A 26,542-nucleotide genomic window follows, 5' to 3' on the forward strand; every position below is an offset into this window, starting at 1 on the left:
GCTCATGCTGTAGCCAGGAAACAGAGGCTTGCACGATTACCCATCTCAGATAAGAGCACCTAGGTGTTTTAAAGCCACCATTGGTGGCTCTTACTGCTGTGAGGTACTGAGAGCAGAATCCAGTTGCTGGCCTGTATCTGAACATCAGACAGTGGTGACTTTTCCCTGGCACATTGATCTGCTCTGAAGGCACACAGAGGAAACACTGCCTTAAAGGCTCCAGCAATAGGCACTGATGTCATGGTTTATTTCATTTTGTAAAAAAAGGAATGCAAGTCAATAAAATTAAAAGAAAGCATTTTCCAAATGCCATTTAACTTACAATTACAAATACCATTAGTTGTGTAAAATAAAATCAGGTATAGTCTCTAGCCAGAAAGCCCTACTTTGTGGAAACGAAGTTCTTCAACCATCATCCCGTGCAGTGGCGTTACTTCGGGGTCAAGTTGAACGCCCCCCCTCCAAACCAGGGCAGGAGTTTTCTCTGACCAAAAGTTTTCCCGATCCGGATTTCTCTCTGGCACCCGGTCCCGACCCTCGGTGGGGCGCCCCGCACTTGGGGGTCCAGCACTGCACTGCCCCCTGGCGCCTCCCGGAGGCATCGGGGGCTTGTGACGTCCACGCTGTCACCCAAAAAAAAAAAAAAAAGCCAAGGCAGCGGCGGCATCCCGAGCAGGAAGGAGGGGAGGAGGCAAGACCTGAACCCTGCAAGCAGCAGCAGCAGCCCAGCTCCTTCAGGACCCGGAGTACAGAGCGTGCATGGCTCTTAATGTGGGCGCAGCCTGGAAAGTGGCCATGCATGAGCGCTGGGGAGACTCCACGGTGCGTGGCCAGCGGCTCTCCCCATGGATTTAGGACCCGAACCCGGGCTCCGTCCGGCTGCCGGTGCCTCGGTCCTAAGGTAAAGAGCGGAGCAAGGAGATCCCGGCGCGCCCGGTGCTATGGGGGAGGCTTTTTAAGATGAATCCGGCTCCCGGCGAGAATTCCTCCAGCCCGGGCTTCCTGGAGACGCTGCTCTTGGCCAACCGGAGCGCGGGGGGCAAGGGCTCCGACCAGAGCGCGGGCAACGCCACCTGGCAGCCCCCGGACCTCCCCAGGGCCGTGGCGGTCGGCGTGGTCCTGGGAGCCTTCATCCTCTTCGCCATCGTCGGGAACATCCTGGTCATCCTCTCCGTCGCCTGCCACCGGCACCTGCGGACTCCCACCAACTACTTCATCGTCAACCTGGCCATCGCCGACCTGCTGCTCAGCTTCACCGTCCTGCCCTTCTCCGCCTCCCGGGAGATCGTGAACCACTGGGTGCTGGGGAGGGTCTTCTGCGACGTCTGGGCGGCCATGGACGTCCTCTGCTGCACCGCGTCCATCCTCAGCCTCTGCGCGATCTCCGTCGACCGCTACATCGGCGTGCGCTATTCCCTCCAGTACCCCACCATCGTGACCCGCAAGAAGGCCCTGCTGGCCCTGCTGGGGGTCTGGGTCTTGTCCACGGTCATTTCCGTCGGGCCCCTGCTGGGCTGGAAAGAGCCGGCCCCCCAGGACGAAAGAGTGTGCCGGATCACCGAGGAGCCCTACTACGCCCTGTTCTCCTCCCTGGGCTCCTTCTACATCCCCTTGATTGTCCTCCTGGTGATGTACTGCCGGGTCTACGTTGTGGCCAAAAGGACGACGAAAAACCTGGAGGCGGGGGAAATGAAGGAAGGGTCCGATTCACAAGAGCTGACTTTACGGATCCACTACAGGCACATTCACGAGGATTCCTTCAGGGGCTCCAAGACCAGGGGCCACCATCCCAGGGGCTCCTTGTCGCTCAAACTGCTTAAATTCTCCCGCGAAAAGAAGGCAGCCAAGACGTTGGGCATCGTAGTTGGGTTCTTTGTCCTATGTTGGCTACCCTTCTTCATAACTCTGCCTCTTGGTAAGTTGTTTTTTCTTCATGTTTACAAACTATCACGTCTTGCTAGCTACCGTGCATCTCTATTCCCGCGCTAATACTTTCATTGCCTTAATGAACTAAGCAGTGTAGTAGAATGGAGATGGTCTGAAAGCCCGGCTAACTAAGCTTAAAAGTTAGCAAACCAGGACGCGAGAAGCCTTTGCAAATTATTCGACGTGCACACATCCATAAACGGTGGGGAAAGAACAGAGCTCTAGGGAAGTCCTGCTGCGAAAAAAAAAAAAAAAACACCCTTATAAAACGCTCGTCTGTCTCTTTCTCGAGTTTCTCTCCCTCTTTGCACCCACGCTGCAATAAGCTTTAGTAAGGTAGATCAAACCGGGTCAAGCTCGCAACCCATCTCAGTTTCAGCAGTAGCGCTGGGTGATTCCCCTGGTTTCGTTGTAAAACAGAAAAATCTTCGCGGCAGAAAGAAGAAGTAACCCACTTTCTGGCAACTTGATTCTCTTTCACGAAGGCAAGCATGCTAGGAAAAGGGTTCCCCGCCGATTTCCCGCCAGGATTCTAGGACTGCCACGCAGAGCTTGCCAGAATGTGTTTCAGGGTGCTAAGTGCACACGCTTTCACACTCAGTTTAATCTGCTTCTAACTGCATGGACAGGCGCAGCATATTCAACTTTTATCTAAAAAAAAAAACCAAAAACATATGCTGTTCAGCAATCTCAGCAGAAACGTTCCCCAACAACAGTTCGTGTAATTATCCTAATTATCGTCTATGATTGCATCTTTAGCACTGATATAACAATCCTCTGCAGAAATCCAGGGGTTCAACAGTGTGTAGGGGGGCTGCTGGGTGCATTGACTTTTGCTAGATTCGGTGGCAGTGACTCGAAATGACAGCCTGCCTTACTTGGTTGACAAGCATTCTGCACTGCAGCAGTTCTTACTGCATTATTACTTGTGCACCCTATTGGAAGCACCATTCTTACTAGAGCATCAGGAGCCAAGTAGGGACTATTGGTTTCCTGGTTCAAAGATGTCGCTGCTATCACGACAGTGCCCCGACTGGTGTTGCTAGGACTTTGCACAGAAGGTTTCAGAAAACGTAACGTAATGTAGGTATATTCGGTACTAGAAAATGTGTTTGAAATGGCTGCTTTTGCACTATGGATAAACAAACAATGTTGAAAAAATGATTTACTAGGCTGACCGTGACTGGCAATGTGCTTTCTGCATCCCTCCGTCCTTCCACAAGCTGTGTCTGGAAGCAGAACAGCCTCAGCTTGCTCTGATGTCTCCGAGGGCTGATCCTGAATGTGCACTCGCATTCTCAGCAAGCAATTCCGCGGCAAATCGGTGAGCCTGTGGCTACTAGCAAGTACTCTCCGGCCAGTAAGATAAGTGCTAGGCAGTAAATTGGTCTCATGACCAGTAAATCGTTTATATGACCAGTAAAGATGATTCTGTGGCCAACAAATGACTCCGGAGCTAGAAGGTGATTTTGGGGGCTTGTAAGCTGATAGTGATTACTATCCATGAAGAGTACGCGATAAACTGCGCAGTAGGACTTTTGTAATTTCACATGCTAGCTAATAATACAGGTTTTCTGCAGTTGGCTCTGCTATGGGAGTTAACTGCATAAAAGCATCAAAGTCCTGATGTACAGTATAGAATCCAATGCTAAATCAGAGCAAATCTGTAATTAGAAAACAACAAAAAAAAAGTGATAAATTGAACTAAACACTGGTATACAAAAAAAAATCATTTTTTATTTGTGTGTTCATAGTTTCCCCTGGAAATTAATTAAGTACCATTCAGAGGATGCCGAAAGCCGATCTTCATTGACTGCAGGCACTTTGCATGCTCCTCTAATTAATATCATCCTTTCTTCTACAGTATAAGAGAAAGGCTTAAACCGTAATCCTATAAGAGGCTTACAAAAACAGTCCCGTGTTTATAAAGGCAATAGTGGAAAATATGTACTATAAATACAATGTCAGGCCGCACGTTTAGCACAAACCCAACTAATCTTTTCTAGACAGATTTGGACATTATGTGCCCTCTGTTTAATTAACATTTGGCAAGATCTGGAAATCTTTGGGGTCAAAAACCTCCCAGTGAAACTGAGGAATTCCTGAAACGCTGCCTTGAGTTTGGAGTTAAAGTAGCTTTAGGAGAATAAATACGATTCGGGTCTTACTAATATTGTGCTAGCACTGGTCGAACTTTTGGAATCTATACATTAAGAACCCTATTTCCCAAGGATTTTGTATGAATTAGAAGAGCCCGTTAGTGAGTAGCGTCTAAGCTGGAGGTTAAGGACATTATGCTAACCAATATATAGACTGATCCTTATTAAGCATCAGAAAATGCACCCACAGAGCGCCTCCAAACATAAATACAAACTTAAGGAGGACTGGAAACCATCAAACAAAATCCATACGAAGTGGCGTGGGATCCACATTCCAAGTTTGGTTATCTCTTTTTGTAGCGGGTTGAAATGAAGCCGCGCATCGGTTTTCCCCCGAAAGTGTTGCTCGTCCACCCATTCGGGTTCGTGAGATCTGCTGCAATATCGGCGCTGCCCTTCTTCTCCCCGCCGCTGGAATCAGAAGGGGAGGTCAACCGGGCAGCAGCTCCGGACCGCCGGCCCAGCTAACATTATTCACAGGGCCAACCCGGAAATGTTCCGCTCCCCTTTTAAAGAGGGATTGACTGCGGTCGGGACCTTTCACCCCCAAATATACGTCCCCGGCCTGAAAGGAAGCAACAGCCATCAGCTCACAAAAGCCTGGGCTTTCTTTTTTTTTTTTTTTTTTACTTTTCAGGCCTCTCAAAATACAAAAACCGCCCGCATGTGCAATGGTTGCCTCCTCAGTATCATGTTTCTTCTCCCTTTCACTCTCCTCGATCTTCCACTTCCTTTTCTCCTCTCTGTCACTTTCTGTTCTTCCCTGTCTCTCACCGGGGCTCTCCCATCAGGATGGACCAGTCTGGGCCCACTTTACCCAGTGTCCTGGGCTGGGCTGGGCAGGATTTGCCTCTTCAATGAATACTGAGGTGGGATTTGGCTCTGATCGTCCCCAGTCCCTGGAAAATTGCATTTCAGACACACAATCGCCTCGGACTTGGGTTAGGAAAGGTCTTGCTCTTTGGTGTAATAAAGCCCAGCGCCGGGAATGGAGACATCCCAATGAAGCCAAGGCCTGGTGACCTTTGCAGAGGTGGCAGGCGCCACACAGCGCCACGGTGAGGGGCGAGTGGTTAGTTAGCAACTTCTGAAGCACCGCCTAGACCTCGGAAGCTAGCGCTTGGCCAAAAAGTGCCCCAAATAGGCACTTTGGGCAGTCTGAGAAGCTGCTGTTTTGCTAACCAGGGTATTATTCTCTGAAGCAAGGAAGGCAGCAAGAAGAACAAGCAGATGCCTTCCATGGCCACACATTGATCCTTTGCAGGCTCTGTATCGAGATGACAACACTTCCCAACCCGGGCTTATCCTTAAGCGAAGTAAAATGCAAGATATAGAAGGAGAAGATCATGGAAATCCCAATTACCTTTTAGAGTAATTCTAGTTCCTACAAAAATACCTTTGTTTGCTAGTTTCCTAAACTACTTGTGACATTTTTTTATTATTATTATTATTATTTTTACCAATCTTAGACCACATGTCCCAAAAATTGTGAGAATTCTTTTTTTTTAAGTTTCTAACTCTTTCCAGTATTCACAGCAATGAAAATTGCCAGGTATTATGTCTGATTTATTACTTAGTTTTTCTTTCCCATGGGCACAGCATGGAAGACAAGGCTTAGAGACTCGGGCCTTGCTTTGAAGGGGAAGCGGAATGTACAATACTGATACTTCCCACTGGAAGACCAACCTACCAAGCTGCAAACAGCTTCACAAATGCCATAATGCATGGAAAAACAGCATACATGATTTTTTTATCTGCGTGAAATTTTCAATTTGCAAAACCATCTGCAAAAATTAAGCAAAATTGCTAATCAGTGGAAAAATCATGAAATTCAACTCATTAGTGAGCTTCACAGTTAATTTTGGAATGGAAAATTGTATAAATCAGCAATTTCCGACAAAACTTAACTACACCTTAGGGAAGCATTAATTAAGTATTTTTGGAATAAAGTCTGCTATGTAATACTAACTTTAACATTAAAAAAAATGCTTGCAAACCAAATTTGCATATCATGCAATCCTGAGAAACATATTATGAGTTAACAGCCATTTCCACAATCTGCAGCATGGATTAGCAGCCTCTGGGACAGGCACAAACACAGAGAAACAATTTAATCACCCTGTTCATTTCCAAGTCTATTTTATGTTTCTTGATGCTGTTAGGATTTTCAGTGTTGGTGCCTTAACAAAGCACAGACATTGTAGCAACTTCCTGTTCGTGCTCAGACTTGCCTCTACAAAATTATTAAAAATAGATATAAATGCATTTATTCTTACATTTCAGTTTTTGGATCAGGTGCTGAAATTGGCCCTTTGCACCACTGGATTAAAAATTCCATTCTTGGATTGTAATTCCTGTCCAAAGTGTGAGTAGCCGTTGGGCCTTTCTTGCCTCCCACTAGCAGTGGGCTTCTTGGACATCTGCCTAGTCCTCCCAGCTCTATAGCCTATACCTCATGTTGGTGGCCAATATGTGCCTGTTTGGAATCGGCTGTATTCCAGCCTCACAATTTGCACTTTGCCAAGGCTTCATCTGAGTCTTGGTCTTAGACTCTGGCCTTCTCGGCCCTAATTTGTGGCCTTCTGGTCTATGTTGACCTCTCTGTTCAACCCTTGTTTCTGTCTGGTCTTGCTTGCTCCTGTGTTCTTGCCTGGTCCTAGTTGTTCCTGTATCCTGAGTTCCTGCAGCAGTCTGGCCCTGCGCCTTTGGGCGCCTTCATATTCCTGGTTTGGAGTTCAATCCTTGCCTCCGTTTGTGCCTTGGTTTTCCTATTCCTGTCCAAGTCCTGTCATCCACTAGAACCCGAGAGCTCAAAATAAAGCAACCTGAGGAGAAGGAGGCCATCACAGTCAGAAGACACTGTGTTCCTGCTACAGTTCAAGGTTTCCAGTCCCGTCTGCTTACAACCTGCTCCTGCTTTTGGGGTCACACCTACAGCAGACTATGCTGTTACACAAAGACAAGTATTATGTAAGGCTCCTAGGAGTTAATTTATTAAAGATTTGGGCTAGTTTTGTACCACTGTTTTCCCCTTTGAAAACCATGGGATATTTAATTGATACATCTGGTGCAACTTTTGCACTAGATCAAAACTGGTTTGAGGCTTTAATAAATTAGATCCAGTATGTTCATATATTATTATTCAAGTACTGAAAACAATTTTATATTTGGAAGGAAAGTGCTTCTTGGATTGACTAGATATTGAAAATCCTATAGTTACAGTTATTTATTTACAGGAAATATAATGAAACTTCTCTGGTGCACATATAACAGTTACCCTGGTTTAAGTGGTGGTGGTTCATAAGATTTCTTTAACATGGTATTTAAATTCAGTAACAAGAATATATCATAATAGGTCCAGATTTGTTCTGCATTAAAAGTTCAGTATTCACAAAAGCAAACAGAATGTTATAAATTATTAGAAAGGGAATGGTGACTAAAATGGAGAATGTCATAATGCCTTTGTATCGATCCACGGTGAGATTGCATCTAGAATACTGTGTGCAATTCTGGTCACTGTATCTCAAAAAAGATGTAGTTGCACTAGAAAAGGTAAAGAGGACGACCAAAATGATAAACTGAATAGAACGACTCTCCTATGAGGAAAGGCTAAAGAGATCAGGTCTGTTCAAGCTTGGAGAAGGCTGAGGGGGGATATGATAGATTCTATTCCATTCCTAAAATCGAGTAGAATGGATAAATGTAAATTGGTTATTTTTCAAAAATACAAAGCGTAGAGGACCCTACATGAATTTAGTAAGTAACATTTAAAACAAACTGGAGAAAATTCTTTTTTACTCAACTCACAATTAAGCTCTGCCAGAGGATGTGGTAAAGGCAGTTAATATTTTAAAATTTTAATATTGTTTTGCCTTAGGCTGAGTTAAGTCTGCTTTAGCATTAACGCAAACTAATTCAGACTATTTATTTATTTAAAATATGTATAACCCACTATCTACAATACTAGGCAGGTTACAATAAAACTTACATAATAATAATTATAATAATAAAACAATATTTAGTTAATCAACAAAATATAAAAACAATTAAAACAACAGGATATATAAAATCACAATCAGAAACAATATTTAGAATACTTAAAATCAAATTAAAATGCCTATATATTCATTAAAATAATAGCACTCACAGTCTCCTTCCCCCTCCCCAGGCATGTGGTTTTGACACAGTCATATTCAGGAAGAGCAATCAAGAGAAAACAGTTGCAGGCAGAGAGACAACAGAAATCTCACTGCTCATCTTAATATCCTAACCTGGTTTTGGATGCACCGACTAATGGACAAAAGTATATTATGTTAAGGTGCATTAATATTTGCATTAATGCTAATGCACTTTAGTATTTAGAGCCCTACATAACTAGTTCTTTCATAGAAGACAAAACGATTTGTGCAATTCCTTAGGGTGATCATGTATGTTATGTTTGTTCTAAACCTACCTGTTGTAGTCACTAAAGTCCTGAGCAGTTGTTTGCAAAAAAAAAAGCAAGTAGTTCAGTCAGTCTTTGTTTTCACTCAAACAATGTAAAATAGTGAGTTCTAAGTATGAAAGGTTTACAGTCAGATTCTGCATCAGACAGAAAATCCAGCATCTACAAAATTTCATAAAGATAAGAACCTTGCATCATTGCAATGTCTGCTTCATGTTCATGGAAGTGGATTCCCAAATTGTTGTTAAACATAGGAAGGATAACTTTCAAACAGCTCTATACATATTGCCACATGAAGATTTACTACATTTACTAAATTTTATAATCTGCGCATATCATAAAATATGCATATGTCTGCCCCCAACATATACATGTATGTTTCCTTATTCATGCAACTACCGTTTCCTCAGGGCAGCCAGAACTGATATACACCGACAACTGTACTCTGCTTTCTCGGGACCCAGATAAAGGTGGTAGGGTAGAACACTGGGTTGCTCTGCCAGAAATTAAGCCCTCGGTAATGGACACAAAAAAGGGTTAAATTAGCACAATTTGATAGTTGTGAGAACTAATGCTCTTCATTCAGGCCAGGATTGAAGTTTTGACGATTGACACCTACTGCTCACAAGTTTCGAACTTGTGCTAATTCACAAGCCGTTTGTGTCAGTCCTTTGCTCTGCAGTGAGTGCTTCAGTATTACCCCGTTCCCTACTCTACAGGAGGAGAGGTGGGTGGGAGAGGAGGAAAAAGAGGGGAGGGGCTGAATTAGGGAGCAGTGTGCCTGGGCTCACCCCCTCCACCTCATGAGCCTGAAAAGAAATGCAGGAACTGTGTTCCTGGCCGTTCACACCCCTCCCCCTCCCCCAACACACACACAAATTAAACCCTGAATTTGTGAATACGAGTGAGCCGATCAATTATAATGTACCTGGATTTTCATAAGGAATTTGATAAAGTCCCACATGAGAGACTCTTCAGAAAGTTAGAAAGTCATGGGATAGGTGGCAATGGTTTACCGTGGATTGGTAACTGGTTAAAAGAAAGGAAACAGAGCGGTCAGTTTTCCCAATAGTGGAGTGCCTCAGGGATCAGCACTGGGACCAGCATTTAATATATTTACAAATGATCTAGAAAAAGGAGTAAATGACCTAGGTGATCAAATTTGCAGATGAGACACAATTATTCAAAGTTTTTAAAACATGAACTAATTGTGTGTGAGGAACGGAAGGAGAACATTGTGAGACTGGGCAACTGGGCATCTAAACAGCAGGTGAAATTTAATGTGGACGAGGGCAAAGTGATGTGCGCAAGATTATTTTCCCCTGACTTTGTATACACAATGCTGGGTTTCATATTAGGACTTAACATCTAGGAAAAGGATCTTTGGATCATTGTGGACAACATATCAAAATTTTCAGCTTACTGTGTGATGGCAGCCAAAAAGTAAATAGAATGTTAGGAATTTTTTTTGGAAAAGAATAGGAAAACTACCTGGGAATATAATAATGCCTGGTATCAATCTATGGTGTGCCCACATCTTGAGTGCTGATGCAGTTCTAGTCACCGCACCTCAAAAAAAAAAAATTTATTTATTTAAAAGCATGTCAAGCAGCACTGACGGATACATGGGGGTAACCTGCATGGAATGGCAGATACTACCATGGGAAGCTTGCTGGGCAGACTGGATGGACCATTGGTCCTTTTCTGCCGTCATTTCTATGTTTCATGAATATCTGCAATGCATTGATAGTGTGTATTTTTCCTACCTATTTTATAAATATATGCATGCATAATTTACAGACACAAAAAAATGTGACTTGCTCAGGTGAAACCCTTTTTTTTGCATGGAGGTCGGTATATTTTTAAACCTGCACACAATTGAAATCATCACTGGTTTGCTGAAACCTCCATCAGGCCATTGAGGCCCTCCTAGATCTTCACTCTGAACTCCCCCCTCCCCTAAGTGTGAAATTAGGTAAATAAGATGCCAAATGCAGGGGGAGGGGGTAAGTCTTTTATAAAACAGCAACTTGCTCATGTGCTTCTTGGACCCACCCTGAAACGCCTCTAGGCTCTAGACCGCCCCTTTTTTCACTCGGAAATGTACGCACGAGACCCATGTTTATAAAATAGCATATTAATGTTTAACAAGCTGCTTACTCTAATTTTAAGCGTGCATATACTTTGAAAATTCACCCCAATATCTATATGTTCATGTTTTTAACAAGTCAGGAATGTAAATCTCTTTTAAGAGAATTGTGTTGTCTGCTTATCAGACCGCTATGGGAAACTAGCTGGAGAATGAGGGAGGAAACACTTATGTATTTATGAAGTATGTTTCGGCGCCGTGTCTATTAAAATTTGCTTTATGGCTTTATCAGGGTAAAAATAGTTCAGTTACTCAGCAGTGGCAGGGTAATGAATGAGGCAGTGTGTGTGTGCGCACAGAACACAGGCATTGCTAGTGCCTAGACAGGAGAGCACCATTTAGAAAATGTCTGCTTTCCAGGAATAGCAAAGCACAAGCAGGTCGATACAGTAACGTGCAGTTAAAGATTCCCCGTCTGTAACGTGCTGGGAGCGCACAATACAGACAAGTAAGGCGATCCAGCGATACAGTCTCCAGTTTCACGCGTCCTTAGCGCTTCCTAAAATAGACACATAACCCTTTCCGCACCCAGCATGTAAATGAACGAAAAAGCTGTATAATGAAGGAATTAGCTATTCCCCTCCGATAGTGTAACGGGCACTGATACCATCTCCTCAGTAACCCGCTGTTTTGCCGCGGCCTTAACGTGTTAGTTTACCGCCTCCCCCTAGTAGGAGTTAGTGTAGTGTAGTGTAGTGTAAAAAACATTGCTTACCTGCCCTGGTCCCGTCCGGTCTCCGGTGTAGCCCCAGTCCGGACTCCTGCAGCCCGTCCGGTCCCCTCCTCCCGAAGCAAAAAAACCCAAAAAACGAAAAAGTAGCAAGGCTCGGGCCTGCTACGGCAGTCCCTTCTCCCTTCCTCCCGATTTCGCACGGGCATCCATCCAGGCAGAGGGAGCCGACGGCGAAACGACCTCCGGCTCTCTCTGCCTGGATGAACGCACGGCCCCCGCCGGAATGGATGCCCGTGCGATTTTGGCGCTCATGCCATGAGCGCCAAAATCGCACGGCCATTCATCCAGGCAGAGGGAACCGGTGGCGAAAACGGCCCACGGTTCCCTCTGCCTGGATGAACGCACGGCCCCCGCCGGAATGGATGCCCGTGCGATTTTGGCGCTCATGCCATGAGCGCCAAAATCGCACGGCCATTCATCCAGGCAGAGGGAACCAGTGGCGAAAACGGCCCACGGTTCCCTCTGCCTGGATGAACGCACGGCCCCCGCCGGAAAGTCAGCTAGCTAATTTATTTGGTTAAGTCTGGTCATGCCAGAGAGCAGTCCCTAAAGTTTATTTAGCTAACTAGGATTTAATCCATCTATATTCAGAACAATACCTAATCCACAGCACTCCATTGAACATCTATGATAATTTATCCAGCTAACTTTAGCTGTATACATTTTCTCCTTGCCACTGTTAGGATCGTTGGCTCAAGGGATGATCCCATGAGCTGACTCACTCATCCTGGTGTTGCCCAAGGCTTCCCGTGGTCGGGATGCCACTTCGGACTGTGCAGATTGCTTCGCGTGGTCCTCACACTGATTTGCTGCTATCTCTTCTGATGCCCTCTAGGTGCGCATGCGCCCGACAAACATGTTCTTAAAAGGCACGTGGCAGGAAGACAGCCACAGCACCCTATGATGACATCACCAGTGTTTTCTTATTTAAGGTTCCTGCAGAGGAGCATCAGACACCTCAGCATCAGGTCCCCTGATGTGCCTTTGGTTTTCAGTGCATGTTGTTTCTGCATTCCTGGTTCCTGATTGTTCCTGTCCAAACTTGTCCTGCCTTTTTCATCCAGCTGTGTCTTGCCCAGCCTGCCTCATTTTATCTCCTTCTTCCAGTCTCGTCCAGTGTCTCTTCATGTGCCTTTGTCCATCTCTGGCCTGATCTTCTGGTATTGACCTCTTGCCTTGGACCTGACCACATTTGTCTGCCACCTGGACATGACCAAATTGCTTTTCACCTGTGTCCAATATCCCCTGTCTACTGCCTGCCTTGATCCTGGTGAACCCTTGGACTGTTTCTTTTGCTACCGCCCTAGAGACCCACCAAAGCTTTGCCGGCTGTCAGAACCCAAAGGCTCAACTTGCAGGGGAAACAGCTGGTATAGTCTGTTTTGCTTAAGGGCACGTTCACCAGCTGTTGGTGTAGGAATTATAAGTTCGCCTACAAGGCTGTGTCAATTATGCCACATCACTAAGGGCTCACTGGCACGCCACTCATCACAGCCACATTGCTAAATATTGACCTTCTATTGTGTTTTCTTTTCTGGAGACATGAGATGGAATCTCAGCTGCTCAAAATACTGCAGACTCCAGCAAAAAACTTAGTAACATGGGTAATGACAGCAGATAAAGACCAAAATGGTCCATCCAGTCTGCCCAGCAAGTTGCTTAGGTTAATAACTGTTGCTTCATGTAGGCTATCCCCATGCAGGTTCTCCGATTAGAAATGTTAATTTTAAGTGTAACAGAGGTTACCCCATCTCTTCATTTCTACTCTCTAGCCAATAGGAATCCTCAGTTTGTCCCATGTCCTTCTGAATTCCATTAACTTTCTTGTCTTCACCACCTCTTCCGGGAGGGCACTCCATGCATCCACCATCCCTTCCATGAAGAAATGTTTCCTTATATTTTCTCGAGTTTTCTTCCTTGGAGCTTCATATCATGACCCTAGTTTTTCAACTTCCTTTCCATTGGAAAAGGTTTGATTTTTGTGCATCATTAATTTCTTTCAGGTATTTGAAAGCCTTATCAAATCTCCTCTATCTCTCCTATCCCCTAGGGGTACATATTTAGGTCCTTCTAGTGCAGACCCCACACCATTTTGGTTCTCTTTCTCTGGACCACTTCCATCCTGTTCTTTTCCTTTTTGAGATATGGTCTCCACAACTGAACACAGTATTCCAGGTGAAGCCTCACCAATTGCCCTGTCTAGGGGTAGTATCACCAGTGGCGGATTCCAGATGAAGACCGGCCCACCAGGGGATGCCCGATCCCTCGATAGGCCAATCCGCCCCTGAGTATCACCTCCTTTTTCCTGCCAGTTATGCCCTCCCTCTGACCTTAGCCATCGCCTTGTTATCTTGCTTTGACACCTTCAGACTGTTGGACACTATCGCTATCAACCCAAGGTCTCTCTCCCAGTTTATGCACATGCTAGCTTTTTTGCTGCTCTGTAAGAACTATTACTGTGCTGCCCCTCCCCGCCCCCCCACCGTTCCATCATTCTCTGTCCCGGGCCTACCAAAAAAAAACAAATGCCCAGCTCCTTCCAGTGATACAAACTTTAAAAACTAATACTAGCCCCTCCCCCCCCCCCATTCCACACACACAGTTAAAAGTTATGCATTTATATTTTACATGAAAAATATCAAAATACAGTATTCTGAGGTAAAAATATCACTTTCATTATATTTACATGCACTGCTGTGATGCCAACCAGAAATCCCTGCCAAAAAAACCCCACCTGGAACCCTTATGGTATTAGACCTATTGTGATGTGTGTTGGGTGTGGACTTGACTCTGAAAGCCTTAAAACGCTAACACACTTCCTATTAGGAGAATGCCTCACCCCAGTCACACACGCAGAACATAAACAGATCCTCACCAAATACAGAATAGAGCAACCATAAATACAAATGTGACAAAACCTGAACTGGAAACCACAAGAAGCCAGACTCTCTATGCAGTGCAACAATGAAAACACAGAACCATCACCATTCCTTAAACATCAAATGAAAAAATCAAGAAATAAAATAAATACATAATCATAATATTAGAAACATACTAGTATTTCAAAGCTGATAAATAAAAGATCAAATAATTTAAAACTCATATGCAAGTTTTTTTTAATGTCGCAAACACCAATACAATATTTCAAAACAGCAGACACAGCAAATTACACCTGAAAAATAAAACTAAAAAGGATTTTAAAAATTCACGCTCTCCATACCTGGGAACTTTCATTTCCAGTCACCCCGAGATCGTCATGGATTAGTGGAAGAGGGATGCACAAACTTTCTCCTCTCTTTCTTATATACACACACACACATAGAAGCTCATACACACATACGCTCTCTCTCAGATAAACCCGCAGGCATCTCCAGCTTCTCTTTGGTTGGGATCTACCAGCAGCGTCATCTTCATTTCAGCTGCTGGCAGGTTGGAATGAGAGAGAGAGAGAGAGAGAGAGAGAGAGAGAGATGCCTCCCCAATAGCCGTGTGGCTATTGGGGAGGCACCAATCACTGCTACTGGCACTGAAGCCTTCCTGCTGCCTCCTCTGTGCAGGCCCAGTGGGCTTCCAGTTCCTCCATGCTGATCTCATACATTGTGAGATCGGCTTAGAGAAACTGCTACTCTTGCACATTCCCAAAGATAACATATGCCAATCACTAAAAATTAAAAAAAAAATTTTCTTTTTTTTTTACCTTTGCTGTCTGATCTTAGTTTTCTAATTGGTTGGTCACAGGCTTTTTTTTCCCCACCTTCCCTTTTTCAGTCTTTTGCCAATTCCTTTTACAGGGTCTCTTTTTTTTCTGTTTCTTTTCTATCTATCTGTCTTCTTCTTTTCTTCCCTCAGACACACACTCAGGTTCTCATTCTCGCACGCTGTCTCACACATACAAACACAGGCACAGGCTCTCACACTTACATGCTGTCTCTCTCACACAGCTCTCACTCTCAAATGCTCTCTCTCATACATAAATACACACTGCTCTCTCACAAATACATGCTCTCTCACAAACACACAGGCTCTCACTCTCATATGCTGTCACACACACACAAACAGAGGCTCCCACATGCTGTCTATCTGATCATACAGGCTCTCAGTCCCACACACAATCTCTCAACTCACTCTCATACACACACACACACATTCTACAGGGCTTCAGCCTTTCTCTCACCTCTTGGCCTTCTCTTCGCAGGTCGCTGCAGGATGTGTTCTGCGGCAGCCCTGATTTTCTTGGGCCACTGCGAAGTGGGACTCACAGCATCCCTGCTACTAAATCTACTGCTCCTCTGCATGTGGCCGATGCTCTTCCTCCTTCCTGCCTGTGCAGCTCCGGCAATGTTTTGTTTCCGGGGCTGCGCAGGCAGGAAGGAAGAGGGGCACCTGAACGTTAATTTTTCTTCTGGCCATGATGGGATGAGTTGCACAATGGCCCCGCCGATCTTACTGCTGTGCGCGGTCAAAGTTTTTATATTTTGATTTTTATTGTTGCACAATTGCTAAGAAAATGTATAACGTTCACATTGTTTTTTTCTGTTACACAATTGCTAAGAAAAATGTATATTTTTGTAAACCGTTATGATGGCTCTACCGAATGACGGTATATAAAACTCAACAAATAAATAAATAAATAAAGTAACATGCCCCTTGCCCCCCCTCTCCTCAATACGAAACTGCTTCCTGCTTTTTCTGCCTCCGGTGGACCCGATCCACCACCGGCGGCAGAAAAAGCTAAGTTCTTCCACTGATGGAATCAGGTCCATTGGTGGCAACACGGGCCTCTCCCTGCTCCCAGCGCCACCCCACCTGGAGTGCCGCCCCGGGCAATTGCACAGTTTGCACACACAGTGGTGCCGAGCCTGTGCATATCAGTCTTTCATCCCCCATCGTGCACTTTTTGGCACTGAATCACAGCTGTCAAACCATCTACTACTCCTTGAGCTTAAATTGCTTCTCATTGTCTCTACTCCTTCAGGTGAGTCCACTCTGTTGCAGAATTTAATGCCATCCACAGTAACACCCACAAAGATATTGAACAGAGCTGGGCCCAGAGCCAATCTCTGAGGCACTCCATTTATCACATTTCTCTCCTTAAAGTAAGTTCCATTTACCACTACTTTCTGTCATCTGTCAGTCTATCAATTTGTAATCCAATTCAGCAGCCTGGGATCCACTCTCAGGCTTTTCATTTTGTTCATGAGTCTTCTGAATGGGACAAGAGACTTTCTTCTTTAAATTGGGTCTGATCTGCTGTAGAAATTCATTGAAATCTCCATGTTAAATATTATCTAAAACATAAATTGTCTGAACAAAAGACTAACAGAAATCCAGATTTAGTGTTGCAATGCCCATCCATCTGCAGCTTTGTGTTTATTTGTGGAAATTTCATGCTCACTGGTATGCATGTGGAGTCATGATGTTCTTAGAAATATTAATTTAAATAGGGCCCAAGATGTTTTTAATCAGAAACTTGGTTAGCAACTGAAAATCCATGCTCCCCCACGTTAATTGCTTCTCTGTTAGGATTCTCAACCTGCACAAACATCTTTTATTTTAACTCTGGTATGCAGAACCTCAGAAGACTAATCTGGGGTTGGATGTCTAGTCACAGAGCAAGCTCCTGGCTTTAAGCTTTGGATTAGGAGTCACACATCTGAGGCTACGCACCAGACTAGGAGTGGTTTAGGCATGCACTGATAACAGAGGCTCAAAGGGTTTGGCTAGCATTCCTACTGTTCCATGAGAAAATATTGGGCTCTCCTGCTAGAAATTCCATTTGTTGGCTACTATGGGGAAGCTGTCATGATAGTGCAACGTTTTTTCTAGCAGCAGTGACAGACACAGGTTCGGACGTTAGCTGGCAGCCTCCACACACCCCAGCCCACTGCAAGAAATGAATAAGGGATCTGCTACTTTCCTTTCTGCTTTCTATTTCATTTGTGAAGCTGAACCCAAGGTTTTGGAGGCTTTCACTCCCTTGCCAGTCTCTGCTATAGAGCTAAGGAAATGCAGATTTTACTTTTATTCATTATAAACCAGTTGAGGTCCACAAGCTATCCAGAAACATTCTGGTGGGTCATCCTCTTCACCGAGATTTCAAATGCTTCCTTTCTTGCCATTATTTTAATAGCACAGATTTCAGATAGTGATACACAGTTTTTCTCAGTTCAAACGTTTGTCCTGCTGGGCTGGCCCGGTGGCTCTGAGGCAAGTTCTGGGCACTGTCACAAGGAGCAGCAGGGGTTCAACCGCTGTGGCAGGCTTCTGTCCCCCAGGCTGGCTAGGGCTGGGGATGCACAAACCAGATTTACCTCTGAGGCACCCCTAAGGCAGAGGAGGAGGGGGGCACCTGCCTCCAAAAATGTGCTGTGCCTGCAAGGAAATATATGAACATAACCAGTGCTGGGTCAGTGTTCCCTCTCCCTCCTCTTTTACCACACATGAACTCTTGCTTTCTCCCCCTCTTTCCATCTTGCCTCATAGTTCCTCCCTCTGCCCAACATTCCCTTCCCCATATCCCCCCTCTCCACACTCTGCCTCACATCCACCTCTCTTTCTCTTTTCCCTGACCTCACATCCATTCTTCCCTTTGCCCACCAGCAGGGCTGCAGATGCCTGGGCTCTCTTTAAGCAAAACCTGCCTCTGCCACCTGCTGGCTCCCTCCAACAGCTTTGGAAGACCTCTGGAAGAGCTCCTTCCTGTAGCAGCGGGCTCAGCTCTGCTCTGCCACAGCTCTCCCCACTCCTTCCTCTGGCAGCAACAGTGACTCCTGCATGCGGTTGCCACTTCATTTACAGCCAAAGCACCTGTGCCTGCTCTGGGTTAGTAGGGCCACGCTGTGCACTCTGCCCCGCCCCCCGCCTGCCACCTCTTCCGTCTCAGGGGGGCTTCGACTTTGGGAGGGAGAAAGAACAGGCAGGCAGCCTGGGGGAGAGGGTGTCCCAGTCATTGAGCAATGACGACCACACAGTGACCAGATTTAGGGCCCACAACTGCAGGGTTCCAGAGAGTGTCCTGTGCCTGGCCCCTGGCCGAGGACTGTCATTGCAATGAGATAGGAGAGTTGGGTATAAAATAAAGGAAAACTTCTGCAGTTGCCTTATGGAGTCTGGTTCTGAGTGAGCTGGAAACCTGAGGAGCAGGAGGAAACTGCTGGACCAAAAATTAAAAACTGGCCGCATCACAGATCCGGGTTCAGTTCCCGAGTCCAGCTTCTGCTCTTCAGGGCTGGCTGGGGGTTGGAGATGCTACAGAGACAGACTTCATAAACCACTGGAAAAAGAGAGCCCTCCCCCCCCCCCCCCCCCCCCCCCCTTAAGGCATCAACATCTACTGAATGGCTCAAGAGTGCACTTTTGCCGGCTCCTGAAGGGAGCTGTGTTCATGCCTTTCAGTCAAAGGACTGTGGCTATGATGGATGAGCTAGACAGATGGAGGAAAACCCAAGGTAAACGTAAATAATGGTTTATGGTGCCAGTTCCAATTGAGCTGAAAGTCCAAAGGAGCAAGAAGAATATGCCAAAACCCCCCCCAAAAAAAAGAATAGATAAATTGTCTTGTGAAGTCATTATTTTTTTAAATTCTCCTAGGCAAGTCCCTGAAATTCTAGAACCAGCTCAGTCTCGTTACCAAAAAAATAACAACGCGCCTCATGCTTGCTTTTTTGGTTGTGATGTCACATATACTGTGTGGAACAATCAGATCCCAAGGCAAGCAAGAAAATTTGTAGCACAATCATGTCTGCTCTGAGGGAATATGGAAATAGCTAGGGAGCAACCTACACAGCTTCAAAACAACTGACTATGTGGTGAATATTACTATTTGCTATGTGAGATTACATTGCAAAACACTGAAGAATACAAAAAGGGTATGGATTTCTTTTAAAAGGGAGAAAATGTTGCATCCACATACTTTAACACAAGTTAAAATGAAACATTCCAGCAAGATCAGAAAAATCAGCTCTTCAACAGCAATAAATTAAGTGTGCATTCCTTGAGAGACATGTAGGACGGGACACGAACTATGTGCATTCCAGAATAAGACCTTTAGAGCAGTCCACATGCTACATTCATTCCAGAGACAGGCAAGTAGCACAGTGCTCATTATATGTGCATTCCAGATGCACACATATACAACAGCTCTTATTAGGAGCTTGGCGTAACTACTGGCTAAGCCATGAGTCAACACTTGGTGCAGGCTCTGGCTGAGTTGTTATTCCACCCTCAGTGCGGTCTCTAACTGAACCCTCATTCCACAGTTGGTACAGTCTGTAGCCGAGCTGTCATTCCTCACGCAGTGCAGTCTCTGGCTGAGTTGTTATTCCACCCTCAGTGCGGTCTCTAACTGAACTCTCATTCCACAGTCGGTGCAGTCTGTAGCCGAGCTGTCATTCCACACGCAGTGCAGTCTCTGGCTGAGTTGTTATTCCACCCTCAGTGCAGTCTCTAACTGAACTCTCATTCCACAGTCGGTGCGGTCTGTAGCTGAGCTGTCATTCCACACGCAGTGCGGTCTGTAGCTGAGCTGTCATTCCACATGCAGTGCAGTCTCTGGCTGAGTTGTTATTCCACCCTCAGTGCAGTCTCTAACTGAACTCTCATTCCACAGTCTGTGCGGTCTGTAGCTGAGCTGTCATTCCACACGCAGTGCAGTCTCTGGCCGAGTTGTTATTCCACCCTCAGTGCAGTCTCTAACTGAACTCTCATTCCACAGTCGGTGCGGTCTGTAGCCAAGCTGTCATTCCACACGCAGTGCAGTCTCTGGCTGAGTTGCTATTCCACCCTCAGTGCAGTCTCTAACTGAACTCTCATTCCACAGTCGGTGCGGTCTGTAGCCGAGCTGTCATTCCACACGCAGTGCAGTCTCTGGCTGAGCCCTCACTCTGTGCTCATTGTAACCACTGAGGAACCCTGTAATCACTGACTCAGCTGTCATTCTGTGCTCAGTATAATGAAGGTTTCAGCTGTCATTCTGTGGTTTACAGTAATGCCACATAGCTCCATGTCAGCATGTGATTTCCTTACACTTTTCATTTCCTATCCCAATACAGTTCAAAGGCAAACACCAGTCTGCACCGAGATGGGAGACAGTAATCAAGAATCGAACTAACATCTCATGATAGCAGGGACTTGGGTTGACAGCTCTAAGTTTAACTGTTAGCTGAGTTATCATTCTATGTTCACAGTAACCACTAACTAAGCTGTATAAATAAAAGATCCCTTCATGAATGTCAGCTCTTCTGCTTGCTTTCCTTTTCTTCCTCCTTTCATTTTCGCCTTCGGTTTAAAGTCTGATAAATAAACAATGATGATGATGATGATTAAAGGTTTGCGTGCTCTGGACAAAATCATTGTGTGGAGCCCTTGTGACAAATGCAGATCAGGAAAGTAAGCGAAAGAGATGGCAAAAGTAACTTAGAGGCAGAAAAGTGAATAGGAAAACTTGTAAATACCTGGATGAAGGTATAAACCTCTGAACAGGTGAGTCAGTCCAGGTTGACCAACTCTTTTTTTTATTTTTATTTTTTTTAATCTTTCATAATGAGAAACTTCCAGAATTCTTTCACACTAGAGTTGAAATGTAAGCAGATCTGCCTTGCCTATTCTTTATTACCTGAAGGAGCACAGAACGGCCTTCCCTGGGGAGATAACAGAAGCAAGGACAACATCTGAATTGAAGAAAGCACGGGATAAGCAAGGGGGATCTCTGAGGGAGCGGTAGGGACTGTAAAGCTGGTGGGGATGGGCACATTAGATAGGCCAAATGGTCTTTCTCTGCCATCATGAGGCCCTTATTTGAGGCATTTAGCCAGATAACTCAGAGGTTATCCGGCTAAATGTCAAGTTTTGAATATTTTGGGGCACTTATCCAGCTACAATTTAGTCAGATACCACATGTATTTGGGGGGGGGAGGCATTTCTGGGAGGAGTTAGGAGAGCTGGCTAAGATGTCTGGCTAACTCTGGTCATGCCGAACAGTTGTCCTAAAGTTAGCCAGACAAACGTATCCAGCTATTTTTAAGATAGCCAGCTATATTCAATAATTCAGCTGTAGCACTGAATGCCAGTGACTGAATATGGACCACCATGTTTCTATGACAGCAGATGCTCACCCTAAGGAGATCTAATGGGAGCCCCCAGCTGGTTCTGACTTGTAAATTATCAGCATTTAAAAATGTTTCTGGTTTTTTCTTTCAGGGTCATTATTTTCTGTGATGAAACCATCCCCAATGCTTTCAAAGATCATTTTCTGGCTTGGCTACTTCAACAGTTGCATCAACCCCATCATTTACCCATGTTCCAGTAAAGAGTTCAAGAGAGCGTTCATTCGCATCCTTAAGTGTCAGTGCCACCGCCGGAAGCAGCCAGGATGGTGGGCCTACCACTGCCGCAGCTGGAACCACGTCTCATTCGACCATTCCAGGAAGGACTCGCTGGATGACAGTGCAAGCTATTTAAACGGAAGCCAGAGGACATTGGCCTCGGCCACCCATAGTCCCAGCTACCTGAGTAAAATCACCCAGCCCAAAGTGGAGATGGGGACTTTCCAATACTGGGAGCATTCAGATTCCATGAAAAGCCCACATCCGCCCTTGCAGGGTCAGAAGGACACGTGCAACCTCTGTCACTTTCAGATCCTATCGGAGCACAATGGGCATAGAACTGACCACCAAACATCTGACAGGGAAGACTATGGAGCAAAGTATGACACATTAGATCACCAGACTCAAGTCAGAAGAGATACTGGCTGCAGAACAAGCAAATTCTAAAGGACTAGCATTCGTAATCCAATGAAAACTATCTCGGGTGTAGTTGTGATTTAAAAAAAAAAGTGAAAAGTCTGAACTTTCTGTACCGCCTGGCGTGTGCTCTCCACCTCTATAAGGAGGAAAGTCTCTTTATTCTGCCAATGGACAATGGGAATTCAGGGCACACGACTAGCAAACCCCAGGACTGTAATAATTAGAGGTATAAGATCATACCACTAAATGCATACATTGCAGAGCACCAGGAGGCATTTAGTCAGTCAGATTGAGCTGCCATTCTCAGTGGGATAGAGTCTATGCTTCCACTTCCTTTCCCTGTAACTTAACTATTGTTTTGTTTTTTTAAACATAAAGATTATAAAGCACCTGCAAATATGAAAAGTACAGGTGCTTTATAAATAAGCTGACCAGGTATATTTTATTTCATTGATGTTACCATGCACGGGTGCTGCCTGACAAAACCATTCACCTCACTACATTGATCTTGTGATCCTCTCACTGAAACCTACCATAACATATTGAAACAGAAAGGCCCGATACATGACCCCTAGCAACTCATTCACTCAAATTCAACAGCAAGAAGTTGGGGAACAACTAACAAAAAAACCCCCCAGTAAGTATGGGATGCATGTGTGTATTCCCTGTGTGTACTGTACACGGGTTGATGAGGGTAGGTATATACAGTATCCATTTTCATATATGTCTGTGTACGCAAGAATGAGGGCAGGTGAGCCAGTTTGGCCTCCCAGCACTCCCATTGCCTCTGTGTTGTTAAATGTTCATGTAGGAACGTGTTTACACAGGAGTATGTTGACATGGCTGAATGCATGTTTTTGTGTGTAGGAGAATCCGCTGGTGTTGCGGTTTCCCTCATAACCTCTCAGCAATCCCATTTCCTCTGTGCTGTATGTGTGCATCTATAAGCAGGTACAAGGGGCCAGTCTACGTACGAATGAGTATGTTCTTCTGCAGGTACGTGTGCATCATGTATCAGATAGTCTGAACACAAAAGAGTCACCTGCTGCACTGGGTTTCTCTCATACTTCCCTGTTTTGTCTATAAAATGTCAATGTTACTTCACCGAACATTAGCACTTTAGCAGTTGAAAATAATGTCAGTATTAATAAAAACTAATTTACCATTTCGTTTAAAACTTTTTTTTTAATTGAAGCCTGGTACTAGTAAATGCTGGTTATTTTGGCTCTCATCGTGCTCTGTCATGCAGTATCTCACCGATCGTTTCTCCCTTATTGTCTTGTGTCCTTGATAACAAACTGAAGAGCTGTTCGATACAGTTTGGCATGGGCCTAACTTCTTTCTCTTCTCCTGTTCCCTGTTCAGTATTTATTGTCAAACCAATGGCCAAGTAGTTAGTGGACTACACAGGGGTAAGGCCTGACTTGGGAGCCTGTGCTTTGAGCTTTCTGGTCACTGGGCAAATAAACCGAGTATTGCTCAAACAGTGACATATAATGACAGAACAAAAATAAGCAGGGGAAGGACAATCTTCAAATGATCTCTGCTTGGGGTTACTGTATGGTTATCTGGGTGACATCATCAGTGGAAAACTGCCGACCCCCACTGTGGCCAGGCTAGGCTTGGGCGGAGGAGGGCGGAGTGCAGGGACTTCATTTTGAAATCTCTGCACTTGCCATAAAGCAGGTGCAAAGCCCACAGGTACAGACAAAGCTGCAGTAGTGGTTGGGCTCGAGTTGTTTCTCTTTAAAAATTAGCAGGCGCAAAGTGCCCCATGTTAAAAGCATCTGCATGCTTTGCACCTTCTGTTTATCTGAGTGGCAGCAAAATAACGCGTGGACGCTGGGAAATCAAATGCACTTGAGTGGTTTTCCTCTCCCAACCTAAAAATGCCCACAGAACTGCCTCATCTACCCTTAGCTAAAATCACATGTGCCATGAAAGCTGCATATGCTTTTAGTCGCATCAGAGGAAGGCAATTTTCAGTCAGGTAAATGCCTAAATTGCTATCTAAAAGCAATTTGGCATTTAGGCTGAAATGTAGATTGTTGCATTCAACCTTCCTTATCTCTGGCATCGACAGTCATCGTAAATTATGGCTTTCATTCGTTCTTATTCTTGCGCCCTTAAAGGTTACAAAGAAACCCATCTTTTGCTTGAAAATCAGCACCGGAATTTCTTCGTTTCAATTTAACAGTGAACTATTGCAGAGTCTTATTAACTATGCTTACTGTGCAGAATGCCTTCTTGGATCTTAAGCTGCATGTATCTTTGATCTCTTTCAACTCACACCCCCTGGTTCCGTCTGCTGCATGCCCTTTGGAGAACCTGCGACGTAAAATTTCATTGAGTCCTGTTAAAATGCTTCCACAATATCACTGTCTACAGTTTACAGTCACTGTTTTCTTAGACTCTCTATGTGCTATAAATACTATAATTCTCTTTCAGTCTTTGTGGCTCTTCTTTGAACTCTGTCTTTCCCGTACTGTGGTAGCCATAATCAATATGAAAAGGACAAGATAATTTCAGTCTCTTTTCCTACTAATTATCATTTTTATACATTCAAGTATGTAGATAAAAACCATCGCTGTCTTGCTAACTTCTGGCAGGCTCTGTGTTTTTACATTGGCTGTCTACCAGCATCTTCAAGGCCCCTTCTGTCTCGCAAGTCCTAGTTTAAAGGTTATGCCAAAGAGTTTGTAGTTATATAACTAAATGCTTTTTCTGTCCCATTTCTTTAGATTATCTAAGAACTCTTGTATCTTCCCAGTGTCTGCAATGCATGACCCTGGTCAGAGGAGGCTGCTGAAAAACTTGGTCTACATATTTGGGACAGGAAGACACTAGAGGGCAAATTATACTGGCTCAGTGGCACTGCCAAAGTACATGCACATATATTAGAGACATCATGGCAGAGGGGTTGATTTAGCACGAGTTTAAAAAGTGAGCAATCGTGCCAACCAGCAAGGCTTTCAACTCTGGCTTCTGTCCATTCGTGCATATGCATTTATTTTAAAGGCATTTACAGGCATAAAACTGGGTTTTACTCAAGTAAATGCACTTAACTTGAGAAAGCTGGCTTTTGAAATTGCTACAATGCATGCCATTGAATTGCTCATAGGATTTACTCGCATAAGTGCGCTTTACTCGAGTAAATGGCTTTTGAAAATTGCTAGGATAGTTATGTTTCATTTATGCGGACAACTCATTTAAAAATTATCTCCTAAGAATGAAAAAGAATCTATCTAAAATTTAAAAAAAAAAACTCTATCTATAGTGGAGAGTATATGTCACATTTGCTTATTTCCTGCTTGAATCAAAAATGGCTGGAGTTTCCTGGGCAATTTAAATATCAATAGAGGAATACGTTTGTAGGTGGATTTGATTGTCCAGGGAGGGGACGGATGGAGATGGGAGAGAAACACGTTTTTTTTTAAAAATGAGCTAGATGATGATCTGGGGATTAAGGTTAAAATCACAAAAAATATGGCAAGAATCATACATGGTCGCTGATCCTGCCTCCATCCTCACTCTCATCCTCTTCCTATATACATTTCAAAGCTTGTTTAATTCTTTTTAGGTTTTTAGACTGTCTAATTTAATTAAATGTACTCCAGGCATACTCACAGACAGCTAATCTCAGCCACATAGAGGATCCATGTCCTTGGATCTGTAAAGAGAGTATCCTGATATTATATGGAAAGTCTGCTTAAAGGTAATTACAAGAATTGTTCGGTCTAATTACAGTTAGGTAGATTTTGCATATGTACTGAGAATACTCTCTTTACAGATCCAAGGAAATGGATTCCCTATCTGGCTGAGATCATCACTTGGTTGTGCATGTGCCAGGAGTACTTTTAATTAAATTGAACAAGCTAAAAGCCTAAAAAGGATTAAACAAGCTTTGAAAGCTGGTGATAGGATCAGTTGTAATGTAAGATTCCTGCTAATTTTTTGTTTTTTTTGTGATTTTAGCCTCAGTCCTCAAGACAATAAATAAATATCCCAGCTACTTAAAAAAAAAAAAAAGTGCTTTTTTTTTCTTCCTAGTCCTCCCTCTTCCTCTCCCCTCCCTGGCCTATCTATCTAGAAATCTATTCCTCTATTGATATTTACATTTACCAAAGAGATTCCTTAAGATTTTGCAACTTGAATGCTCAGCCAATTCTGATCCTAGCGTAAGGTAAGTGAATGAGAGTCATGCTCTGCAGGAGAGATTTTTTCCGATGGTGACTGAATTATGACTGTATACAAAAGATGCACAAATGGACAGGAGCCAAAGTTGAAGTATGGATGATTGTCTTTACCGCTCACAAGTTTCAAATTTGTTTTGATTCAACCCCTTTCTGTGTTTACTGTCATGTGGGAAACCCAGCTTCTGCTCCTGGG

At 44.4% G+C, this 26,542-nt stretch overlaps 1 protein-coding gene across 1 annotated transcript; it reads left to right on the forward strand.

Annotated features, from left to right (window-relative positions):
- Positions 1–675: 675 nt before the first annotated feature.
- Positions 676–23,638, forward strand: ADRA1B (adrenoceptor alpha 1B). The gene is made up of 2 exons (XM_029583634.1): positions 676–1,915; positions 21,609–23,638. Exons 1-2 carry the CDS (start codon positions 961–963, stop codon positions 22,178–22,180), a joined length of 1,527 nt encoding a protein of 508 aa, XP_029439494.1. The 5' UTR covers positions 676–960; the 3' UTR covers positions 22,181–23,638.
- Positions 23,639–26,542: the final 2,904 nt, after the last annotated feature.

The sequence above is a fragment of the Rhinatrema bivittatum genome, chromosome 18 (genome assembly GCF_901001135.1).
Source record: "Rhinatrema bivittatum chromosome 18, aRhiBiv1.1, whole genome shotgun sequence".
Classification (NCBI taxonomy): domain Eukaryota; kingdom Metazoa; phylum Chordata; class Amphibia; order Gymnophiona; family Rhinatrematidae; genus Rhinatrema; species Rhinatrema bivittatum.